At 39.8% G+C, this 12,263-nt stretch overlaps 1 protein-coding gene across 1 annotated transcript in view; it reads left to right on the top strand.

The window, feature by feature from the left end:
• The window catches only part of SLC26A4 (solute carrier family 26 member 4), a 61,152-nt gene that overhangs the window by 38,412 nt on the left and 10,477 nt on the right, over positions 1-12,263 (top strand). The window contains exons 11-17 of the mRNA XM_020984589.2: positions 935-1,012; positions 1,134-1,229; positions 1,845-1,951; positions 5,499-5,568; positions 6,609-6,701; positions 8,956-9,051; positions 11,000-11,221. Of these exons, the coding sequence (XP_020840248.1) occupies positions 935-1,012; positions 1,134-1,229; positions 1,845-1,951; positions 5,499-5,568; positions 6,609-6,701; positions 8,956-9,051; positions 11,000-11,221 (762 nt within the window). The remainder of the gene's footprint in view (positions 1-934; positions 1,013-1,133; positions 1,230-1,844; positions 1,952-5,498; positions 5,569-6,608; positions 6,702-8,955; positions 9,052-10,999; positions 11,222-12,263) is intronic.

Below are 12,263 nucleotides of genomic sequence, written 5' to 3'. Positions count from 1 at the left end.
ATCTATAATCCTGTAATCAATTCTCCCTTCAGTGATGAAGATTGACAATTTGTGGGTCTTAGAGTTGTAAAGTGACTTGCTCATTTAGCCAATAGTTTAACTAGTTCTAGAATCACCTACGTACACCCGGAAAAGACCTTCCCTTCATGTCATAGTTGAGGAGCCTGAAGCCTAAGGAAGATAAGTGACTTGTCCAAAGTCACACAGGTAGTAACTGAGATTTGAATCCGAGTCCTCTAACTCCAAAATCAGTGCTCTTTCTACTGTTATCACGTTACTTGAGGACTTGAACCTAGGTCTTTCTTGTTCCAAGACTGGCCCATTGTGCCACTCTGGGTCTCCAAGTATTGTTATTATTGCTTTTATTATCTTTGATTTTCAGTTCACTTCATCCAGTATTTACTAAGTGCCTATATTGTCCAAGGCTCTGTGCTAGGCTCCAGGGAGATAAAGACAAAAAACTGCAATGAATAGATGAATCTGGTGTGAAGCACTTCTGACATTACAATAATCTTTTGTCCACTTAGGAATTTGGAGAAAGTACCTTGAAGTTCTGGATTAGAGATTATTGCAGAATCCTGTAGGATGTCTAAGAAAACTATCCCTTCTCTCAATATGAAATCTGACTTGACCTCAATATTTCTCAGTTTCTACAGTTACTGTAGCTTCTCTGCCCAAGTGACGTCCTTATTTCTTTCCTCCCTCTGTGTTTTGTGCATAATAGCAACAATAATCATTCCCTCTAATAGCATTGGTATGTGGGGAGTGAAAGGTAAAGAGGAGAAAAGCATTATTGTCATTCAGTGCTTATAAAATAGCTTCCTTGTCTAGAACGATGCCCAGAAGGCATCTCCCAAGGCTGTTGTCTATGGTGAGCTTGGAAACCAAGCAGAAAAAGCAAACCACAGATATTTATGTGAACACTCTTTTTCAGGTTGCTGGCATTATCTCAGCCCTGATTGTATTGATTGCAATTGTGGCTTTGGGGAAGCTGCTAGAACCCTTGCAAAAGGTATGACTCTGCTTTCTGGCACAATTTTCCTGGCACTGGTCTGCAACAAGGAAGAAATAGCAAGAGATTTAAAAATCATCATTTCAGTGAATAACATGGCTTTCCCTGTCTCTCCTGGCAGTCTGTCTTGGCTGCAGTTGTCATTGCCAACCTGAAAGGAATGTTTATGCAAGTGTGTGATGTTCCTCGTCTGTGGAGACAGAATAAGATCGATGCTGTAAGTCCAGGTTGCCCATTTCCTTTGAAACTAGTCCTGGGTATGAGTATCCCCTCCATACTAAGTTGTACCAGCTACCTGGAAAGCCCAGTACTCAAGTCAAAAATAATAAGGCTAAACCAAAAGCAGTGAAATGTCTCATGCATGCTGTACTTTTGTGACGTTCCCGGTACACATATTAAATTGAGCTCCTGGGGAAAATCTATTTCCATTGGGAGCTTTGTATAAGACTCAGAAACTCTGAGCCCTAAACAGCCATAAATCTGACACCAGGAGGTCAAAAAGGCATCCTGATCACAACTCCAAAATGACCTCAGTTACTATGAGAACGATTTTAAAAGCTGAATCCTTTTAAGTTATGTTGTAATTCAAACAATGATTGGGAATGCTTCCTTTGAAGGGCTACTTCCCATTTCATACAAATAATTTAAAAGCGGGAGAAAAACCAGGACAAGACTGGCAGTAATGGGGTTGTCTGCATGCACGAGGGTGGAGTTGCTCCTTAATGTTCATGCTGTTCTGGAATTGATCTCGTTATTTTCTCTCCCCCAGCCTGGATTCATTTTCTCTTTAATGGCTGGGTTATAACATCTCTGCTTTCATGTGCTCCCCTAGGTCATCTGGGTGTTTACATGCATAGCATCCATCATCCTGGGTCTTGACCTAGGATTGCTTGCTGGCCTTCTGTTTGGATTACTGACTGTGGTCCTGAGACTTCAGTTGTGAGTAACACGAGAGAGAAGTTTTTTTATGAACCTTAAAATGATTCCTATGGTGTTTTGATAAGTACTAGAGAAACTGCTTCTCGTTAAGTGCTGTCTGCAGTGCCCTAATGTGGCAAAAGAGTTGGGATGTGGTTTGTGGTCTCTTCTTTGGCATGTTCCTAGCTATGCAATGGAGAGCAGCAGGATTTTGAAGGACATAGGCTAAAAGAGGGCAAAAAAAATCATTTGTTCATTTCTGCCAAATCTATTACAACTAATTCACTGCCAGTACAAGCAGTGTGTTTATGTAAGTGTATATACTTAGAAGAGAACAGAAGAGAGAATCACAGAAGGCAAGGGTAATGGAAAATAAAATCTGTAAAGGACCTAGGGCTCATCTCTTTCCATTGGTGTCAAGAGACTGTTAAATGTATGCTCTCCTGGGGTTAAAGGGGAGACGAGCCTTCTTCTTGCATCAAATTCTCCCATAAAAACAGGCTCCTCATTCTCTCCCATATGCTTGCCTCTCTTGATCTTCCTCACCTTAGCCTGGTGGCCAAGCCTACTGTGGGATTTCTTCCATCTGTGCAGGCCTGGTGTGTTTCCTCTACCTAGTGCTCCAATGCCTCCTCTAAGCACAGGATGTTTACTACTGTAGTGCACTAAATGGTTGCTTAGGGACCTCAAAGACTTTGTGTGCCTCCAAGAGCATCATCTAATTTGCTGTTGAGGGATATCTCAGGGACCAAGTTAGGAAGAATCTGGCTTTAGGATTCTGGGCCTCCATAATTTGCCTCGATTTTTCCTTTTTTTTTCTTGGTAATTTAATTTCATCATGGGCTTCAAGCTAAGAGATTGTTAGTACAGAACAGAGTGAGCTGAAAGGGAAACTCATGGTACATGGTCGTTGCTGATCTGGACCTGGGCTTTTAGCCAGCAAGGAGCAGTACCTTTCTTTGACTTGGGATTTAATTTCCACTAATTATAATGCTGATCCACTGAGTCCATTGTTGAAAGAATCCAAAACAGAATCCTCTTTCTTTGGGAATTGCATTTACTGTCTGCTTCTCGTCACACATGACAACTCATGGAATTTATCTGATGGTGAAAGGGCCAGAACATCCATAGTCCAGTTGATAGAAAGAAAGAAAGACAAGAAATAGAAGGCCTGGAAGTCTGCTTGTGGCCCTCCCAGGCCTCCTACTTCAAGGAAGCAAGCAAGCAACCAACCAACTACGTGCCAAGCACTGTGCTGGGTCCTGAGGATACAAGTCCAAAGAATAAAACAATCTCCATTTGCAGGAAGCTTACCTTCTAATGGGGGATACAGCAAATGTAATGGAAATATAAAAAGGATAAACATAAATAAGTGCAAAATCGTTAAATGCAAGGAAGTTTGGGAGAGAGGGAGGACATTAGTTGAAGGAATGGCTTCATTTCAGTAAAAATAGGCGTGATACTCAATAAGGACATGATTAAAAAGTCAACTATTTTTAGCTCAAGGAAATGATCAGACACAATGATTATCACTTACAATAATAAATCTTTATTGAGTACAAACCGAGTGAAAGGTGTTGAGCACTGAGGAGGCAAGGCCATTTACTAATTAGCTGACCTTCAGCAATTCTCTTTATCTGATTCTTTCTCAGTAAACAGAAAGGTTGGACTACATAACGTTTCAGGCTGCTTTATGCTCTGATAGTCTTCATTTGGGGGACCGCAGGAGGAATAGGATAAGGTCCCTGCCTTTACAAAGTTTATAGACTCTTTGAGGAGGCAGCCACGTCACATGAAAAAGATGCTGGATTTCAAGTCAGAGCAAGCAGCAAAGTGCAATGGAAAGAGATCAGAGGAGTCAAGCTTAAATCCCGGCTTTGTCATTTGCTACTCTGTGTGACTTTGGCAAAGTGGCTTTACCTTTCTGGGCTCAAGCTCCTCATCTAATAAAATGAAAGGTTTGGACTAAATGATCAGTAAGTTTCATTTTGGCTTTAAATCTACTACCCTAGACATCTTAAAAAAAAAAAGACAAAGAAACAACAATGTAAGGTAGCATGTGCTAAGTGGCAAGGAGATTTTAGGGGCAAAAAGTACCATGGGAGTTCACAGGAGGGAGCAATCAGCCTGGAGTGAGTGGGAGAAGGTGGAAAAGTTAAGCTGAGTCTGGAAGGAAAGAAAGTATTTGGAGAAGCAGAAGACTCATAGATCTAGCTCTGGAAGAGACCTTAGAAGCCAGCTAGTTCTAGCCCCTCATTTTATAGAGGAAGGAACAAGATGAGAAGAGGCTACAGGACCTGATCCCTTAAGGTGGTACAGCTTGTGACCCAGGCAGGTCAAGGCCAGGTAGTCTGCACAAAGGGACAGGAAGAATGTTGTAGATAGGTAGCATTGCCATCGACACTTTTCTAACGTTTCTCTCTTCCTCAGTTTTCTCATCTGTAAAATGGAGATAATAATACTACTAACTCAGGGTTATTTTAAGAATCAAATGAGTTAACATATGTAAAGCATTTCACAAACCTTTAAGTGATAAATAGGTGGCCCAGTGGATAAAGTCAGGAAAACCTGAGTTCAAATCTGGTCTCTGTGACCCTGGACAAGTCATTTAACCTCTAAGCCTTAGTTTCCTTATCTGTAAAATGTGGATAATAATAGCTCCTACCTCCCATCGATATTGTGAGGATAAAATGAAATAATAATTATAAAGTGCTTTGCAAGACTTAAAGCGCTACTTAAATGTTAAGCTAATATAATTTATTCAAACATACTTTAAAAGGTCTGTGATTTTATCATTGTGGGTACTTGTGCCACCAACGTAGATTATAGGCCCTCCATGATTAATGGGTCGTCATATTGCACTGTTAAAAAAAAAATCATCCGTTGGCTAACCTTCTGTTTTCTGACTTAATTAGGCTAGACTTCAAAGGACAGACCCAATACATTGCTACTGCCATCCTCAAAACCTTTCTGTTTTAATGGAGCTAAGAAGCACATGGTGTAGTGCAGAGGCCTTAGACCTAAAGTCACTAAGATGTGGCTTTGAATCCCTTCTCAGACACTTATTGTTTGTGAAGTCACTTCCCTTGGTGCCACTCGCCTCTCCTGTAAAGTGAGCTGGTTGGGCGGGATGACCTCTAAGGGCACTTTCAGCTCTAAATTTGTGATCCTCCCTTCCTGTGGTTTGCCAGAGCTTGCTCTCTAATAGAAGAAGCTTTGAGAACCCCCATCTTCCATGCTGACTGCCACAAGGCATCTGAGGTTGACTTTAAGTGGTGATCTTGAAGCATACGCAACAGCATAACAAAATGGAATCCATTCTTTCTCTCAGTCATAAAAAGGTGAGATGTTGGATCTCCTCTGACTTATACTTTCACACCAGATATCTGGTTCAGAGCTAAGAGCTAAGGAAAAGCTTCAACCTTCAGCAGCCAAGTGTGAATCTTAAATAACACCAAAAAAAAAAATCAGCTTTTTAGTGCCTGGTATTTAAGGGTTGGCTACTAGATGTTTTGTTCCAAAATTCGCCTATGCCAAAGTACCTTGACCATAGTTTCCTTTTCCTTAGTCCCTCATGGAATGACCTTGGAAATGTCCCTGGCACAGACCTCTACAAAAGCACCAAGGATTACAAGAATGTAAGTCCCTGTGTCTGACCTTCTCCATCATTTTTCTAGGTTTGGGTTTGTGGGATGAATACTTTCAGAGGCTGCTTCTTTTCACCAAAGCTCTAGGCATGAACTTCAGGTAACTTCTACCAGATGAATAACTTTGATTCCTATCCCTTCCCAACAAGCATTCTTAGGAATTTTTTAAAGGGGATATCCAGATTGCTTTTGATTTGGAGAGACCCTATGATTTGTAGGCTGTATGGTCTGATGAGGCAAAGAATTGAAGTGGGAGTTAGAAGCCCCATGTTTTAGTACCAGTTCTGCTATTTATTGACTAGCTGAGTGATCTTGACTAAACCACTTACCTTCCCTGGGTCCCTATGGCCAATGGGTAGAAGTTGTAAAGATGCCAGTTTAGTCTTGATACTATGGAAAATTTCATAGCTAGAACTGCCCAAAGTAGAATGAATGGCCTCAAGATACAGTGAGTTACTTGTGCTTTGGAGGTCTTCAAGTAGAAGCTAGAAGATCACTTGTCTATCTGGCTCATTATAGTAGGGATTCCTTTTGGCTATGGGGTCAATTCGATGACTGCTAAGGTTGCTTCTAGCTCTTCAGTTTTATGATTCTGTTTCCTGATCTATAAAATCAGAAGATTTCTACTAGATGAACTCTAAAGTCCTTTTTTAAGCTCTGAGATTCTATGTTTCTAGAAATATTGCTTTTGGTTCTTCAATTATTGTTGTATTGTGACCCATGATAAGTAAGACTCCTACAATGTCACTAGGATTTAATTTCTTCATCTCTCAATGGGAGTCATTCAATTTATTGCTAGTTATAATTGTTTTAAAAAGATTTTTGACACAGTCAAGAGTTAGCTATATTGCAGACTAAAATCTTTGTCAAAATACAAAATTGAAAATGTCCAATACAAAGAAATGAAACAGTTAGTTGCCAAGCTCTGGAGTACTTGTGAAGGATTGCTCTTCCAAGTCCCTGCAGCTTTTAAAATTAAATGCATGAGGCTTGAAATTAATTGCAGAAATACTTTCCTCTCCAAACTGCAGGTCGATGAACCTGAAGGAGTGAAGATTGTTAGCTTTTATAGTCCTATTTTTTATGGCAACATCGATGGCTTTAAAAAATGTCTCAAATCCACAGTAAGTAGTGCATCATTGGAAATTTATTTAATTTTCTTTGACTAGTCATTTATCAAACATGCATTTAGTGTATACTTTGTGCATGACACTGTAGTGGTGGTTAAAAAATGTAACAACACAAAGTCCCTATCTTCAAGTAATATTTGATTGAGAAGGTAAGACATGCAGATAATGAAAATTTATATATAAATAATCTCAAAGTTAAATAGTATAAGACATCTTGCCCCTTTGAACATGCTCCCTCTTTAATCTTCACCCTCTCCTTATCCCCTGGCTCTTTCCCTTCTTCCTTTAAATGTTTCCACATCTCTTCCATTCTTTAAACAAACAAAAAAAAACCTTCACTTGGTTCTACCATCCTCTCAAGCTATCATCCTAATTTTCTGTTCTCTTTCTCAGCCAAACTCTTAGAAAAAGCTATCAGTACTCTTCATTTCTTTCTCATTTCCTACTCCTCAACCTCTTGCATTCTGGTTTCCATCCCTGCTTCTTTGTAAAACTGCTGTCTTCAGGGTCACCCAATGGTCTCCTTATTGTTAAATCTAATGACCTTTTTTCAGGCCTCATCATTCTTGACCTCCATAGCATGACAGTGTTGACTACTTGCCTTCTTTTCTTCTGGATCCTTTCTGGGTTTCATGACACTGCTTTGTTAGGGTTCTTTTCTTACCTTTTGAAACATCCCTTTGCAGACTTTTTTAGGATCATAATCCATATCACTCTTCCACCACCCCCAGCTATATCCTAGATCTTCTCTTTTTTCTAATCACTATTGACTCCTTCAAAACTATCTCTCCTTTTGATCTCAGAAGCTCCCATGAATTCAACTATAATCTCTTTTTAAATTTAATATTCAATTTTTTCCTCAATTATGTGTAAAAACAATTTTAACATTTTTTTTTCAAATTTTGAGTTCCAAATTCTCTTCTCCCCTCTCTCCCTCCCCCCTATTGAGAAGGAAAGCAATTTGACATAGGTTATACATGGGTAGTCATGCAAAACACATTTCTATGTAAGTCATGCTGTGAAAGAAAACACAGACAAAAACCCCATAAAAATAAAGAAAGTAAAGAAAAAAGTATTTTCGATCTACATTCAGGCCCCACCAGTTCTTTCTCTGGAGAAGAACAGCACCTTTCATCATAAATCCTTCAGAATTGTCTCAGATCATTGTACTGCTAAGAATAGCTAAGTTATTTATTCACAATAGATCATCATACAATATTGCTGTTACTGTATATAATGTTCTCCCGGTTCTGTTCATTTCACTTTGAATTCGTTCATGTAAGACTTTTGAAGTTTTTCTGAGAGTATCCTGTCATTTCTTATAGCACAATAGTATTCCATCACAATAATATACAACAATTTGTTCAACTATAATCTCAGTGCAAATGATTCCCAAATATTCAGCCCACCTTGTCTGAGCTCTAGACTCATATCTTTACCTGGATGCCCTAGAATTTCAAATTCAACACATACAAAACTGAGGTCAGGTGTTGTTTTGTTGCTCCTAACTCTGTCTTCCTGTATCCGTTCCCTTCTCTCCACACATACCACGACCACTCTAGTTCAGGTCCTTATTATATCTCACTTAGACTATTGCAATAATCTCCTAATTGGCCTCCCTTCAACTAATCTTCTCCCAGTCTATCCCCCATACAGTTGATATTCTTAAAAAATAGATCTGACCATGTCACTCCCTTCCTCATGAACCTTCTGTGAGTCCTTATTATCTCTAGGACAAATGCAAACCCATCTTTTTGGCATTTAAAGCCCTTCATAATCTGTTTCTAGTTGATTTCTTCAGGCTGAATACATATCACTCCCCCTCAGATGGGTGGTCTAGTCAAACTGGATTACTCACTGTACACACATTCCATCTCCCACCCCTGCACCTTTGAACAGGCTGTTCTTCCCTCCTGTTCTCCATCAACCCCATCCCTGAAATGATCTCTTTTCTCACCCCTACCTCATGAAACCCATAACTTCCTTCATGGCTCAGTACAAGTGCCAACTTCTAGAAGAGACCTTTTCCTGATTCCCCCAGTTGTTAGAGCCTTCCAGTTACTTTATATTTATTTTCCTATCTTTAATTTACTTATCTGTGTATGTGTTGCATTTTCAATCCCAGTAGAATGCATCTCCTTGAAAGGAGCCAAGCCTGGAATGCAATAGGTGTTTAATAAATGCTTGTTGAATTGAATTTGTAAAAATGATGATCCACATGTTTTAAGTAACTTACTTCTTTTCAAAGGTTGGGTTTGATGCAGTTCAAGTTTACAATAAGAGGCTCAAAGCACTGAGGAAGATACAGAAACTCATTAAAAAGGGACAGTTACGAGCAACAAAGGTGAAGATGCATTTTTCTTTCTTCTCCCCACTTCTTTCTTCACTTTTATGAAAGTATGTTGAATGCCTAAAATTGACATCTAACTATTTTGGTACCCAGATGCTTACAATCAGGTCATATGGACAAATAGAACATCTGTGCTGAGTCTTTTTAGGTTCTGAAAGAAGACAGATTACTTCCATAGGAATTTAGAGTAAAATCTTCCATCACAAAGAGTATGTATCTCGTTTTTTAAACTTTATTGTTAATGGAAGGCATACAAAGATAGAAAAATAAATCCACTTCTGCATTAGAAAATCACTCATGATGCGGGATAAGCTGGAACAATGGCTACAGCACAGGCTTTGAAATAAGGAGACCAAGGCTTTACACCAGGCTCTGCTACAAACTGGTTGTGTGATGTTGGGCAAGTGAATTTTTCTCTCTCTGATTCTCAGTTTTCTTGTCTTCAAAAAATTGTGGGGTTGGACTGGATTATCTCAGGTCCCTTCCTGCTCTACTGGTTCATGATTCTAAGATGTCCACAGACTTCGGTGATCATTCATTTCTATGCTGATTATCTCAATGATGTCTCTGTTGGTAAAGTCTAGCGCATGGTCTTCTAAATCTGTCTGTCCCTACTGCTCTTTATTTTTTCTTTCTGCAGAAGGCTCAGAGTTTGGGTTTAGGAGACCTTTACTTCTATTATCTGTGTTTTTCTACTTTTTATTTTCAATTTACTTTATTATATTTTCTATGTTCTTCTAGGGAAAAACATATGCCTATGTAGTGAAATAAATTGAGAGTATTACTTGGAATCATAGAATTTTAGAGCTAGACAGGACATTAGATACAGTCTCATCAAATCTACTTATGTTAAAAATGAAGAAAGTGAAAGCCCTGAGTCTTGCCCAAAGTCATCCAGCTGGTTGGGACAGAATTGAGCTTAAGTTCCAGGTCTCTCGCCTCCTGAACTAATGTTCTTTCCATGATACCATATATCCACATAACAGCCATCTCTCTTTTGGGGTTTCAGCTTTATAGAATAAAAGAAGAAAAGTGGTAGAATAGATAGATGGATGGGCTTGGACTCTGGAAGACATAGGTTCAAATGCTGCCTTTGGCAATTTACTAACTATGTGACACCAGGTAAGGTATTTACTGTTGTAGCCTGTTTCCTCATTTGTAAGATGGGAGAAATGAATGAATGGACCAACAAATACTTATTAAGGATTTACTATGTGCAAAGCACTGGGGGCACAAATTAAAGTAAGATAGTCCCTGCTCATGAGAAGCTCACTTTCCAATGAAGGAGACAACACATAGAAGGTTTCACTCAAATGGAAAGGTAACATAGTCCTTAGAGCCCAGGGGCAAAGTGATTGGTAAAGCATCTTTTTTTTAAAAAAATGTCATTTCTACTGATAAAATCAAATCCATTTCTGACATAGAACCATTCAACAGTGCCAAAGACTTTGGTGGTGAGAATTTTCTTTTCTGGATTTTCAGTGGCTGTTGAGGAGGCTGGGCTCCAGAACCTACCACAGGGGTTGCTTCCCAAGATGATGGCTGGGCTAAAAGTGGGACTGAGGGTCCAGGGGGGTACTACCATCCACAGTCAGTAGTGCTGGTGGCAAGGAAGGTCAGCTCCCTACCCTCAATGATGGCTGTGGTGCCCAGGCTGGAAGGAGGGACCCATGGTCTGGAGGCACTGCTATTACCAAGGCTTCAGTTCAGGGTCTTAAGCTGTCTCTGCCGGGTTCTTGTAGGAAAGTAGTGATTGAGGCCAAGACAGTGGTTTGACTTGCCTGGCAAATGGTACTTGTGTGTCAAATCAGATAATATATGTAAAGTATTTTGCTTTTGCTTAAAGTGTTATTACTATTATCTTAAATTTATTTGAAGCAAACTTTGGAAAGAGATTCCCAATTTCACACGTAACGTTCTTGGAATTGTCTTACTGGTTTAGAATGGCATCGTCGGTGACGTCTGTGCTACTAATCAGGGTTTTGAGCCTGATGAAGATCCTGAAGACCTGGATATCCCAACTAAGGAAATAGAGATCCGAGTAGATTGGAATTCAGAGCTTCCTGTCAAAGTGAACGTTCCCAAAGTTCCAATTCACAGCCTGATTCTCGATTTTGGAGCAGTATCATTCTTGGATATTGTTGCAGTGAGATCACTACGAATGGTATAGTTTTCTTTTACTTTTGTACAAAAAATCCTAACTACTGGCTTGCAGACAGTTTCCAGCTAATTCATTAATGTCTCTAATTGTACTGAGCTCTGGGAAAATAGAATGGGGTGGGGTTAGCCCAAAGATGGTTACTATTCTATTTATTTTCTGTGCGTAGGATATGGAGTTTAGGGATCTGTGATAGAGTACAAAAAACCCTGCCCTTGGAATCTGAAAACCTGGGTTCATATCCCAGCCCTGCAACCTGCTCAGCTGAGTGACCATGGGCAAATCACTTGACCTCTCTGTCTTACCCCCCTCATTTGTAAAATGACCCTTTACAAGGACTAGATGGTCTCGGACAGCCTTTCAAGCTCTAAAATTCTGTGAGACAAAGCTTTTGTTGCCAATGGGCCTACTTTTTATATGGAGACTGGCAGGGTGAAGGTCGTCAGGTGCTAGGATTTAGAGGGCCAGATAGTAATGAAAAACAAGCAGTTATCAGAACAGTTAGATATCAGAACAAGTAATAAATCAGGAATCCAGAAAGTCAAGGAAGGAGTTGAAGAGTATGCAATTAATTATCAAAGGTCAGGAATAGACAAGAGATCAGAAATCCAGGTAGGCAAGCCACAGATTAAGAGATACATGAGCATCAGATTTTATGATGGGCAAAAGGTCCAAAATCCAGGTGGACAGATAACTTGGGTCAAAGCTCAGGCAATCAGCCTATGGTGACACAAATATTAGTATGAGGTAAGCTCTAGTTCAGCTAGAATTCAATAGTCCCTGCCTGTAAGGACTTTACATTCTACTTGGGGAATATCACAGATAAGTAAAAACAAGATAATTTAGTAAGGGACAGGAAGAGCAACCAGGAGAATCAGGGAAGTCTTCCTATAAGAAGTAGAATCTGAGTCTTGATGGGAAGCCAGGGATTCTAAGGGGTAGAGGTGAAAAAGAAGTGGATTCCAGGAATGAGGGAGAGCCATTGCAAAAGAACACAGGCAGGGGCAGCTAGGTGGCATGGCCTGCCCTGGAGTCAGGAGGACCTGAG

Source organism: Phascolarctos cinereus, unplaced genomic scaffold (genome assembly GCF_003287225.1).
Source record: "Phascolarctos cinereus isolate Bilbo 61053 unplaced genomic scaffold, phaCin_HiC Scaffold_1;HRSCAF=81, whole genome shotgun sequence".
NCBI classification, from domain to species: Eukaryota; Metazoa; Chordata; class Mammalia; order Diprotodontia; family Phascolarctidae; genus Phascolarctos; species Phascolarctos cinereus.
This window is presented reverse-complemented; position numbering and strand designations above follow the sequence as displayed.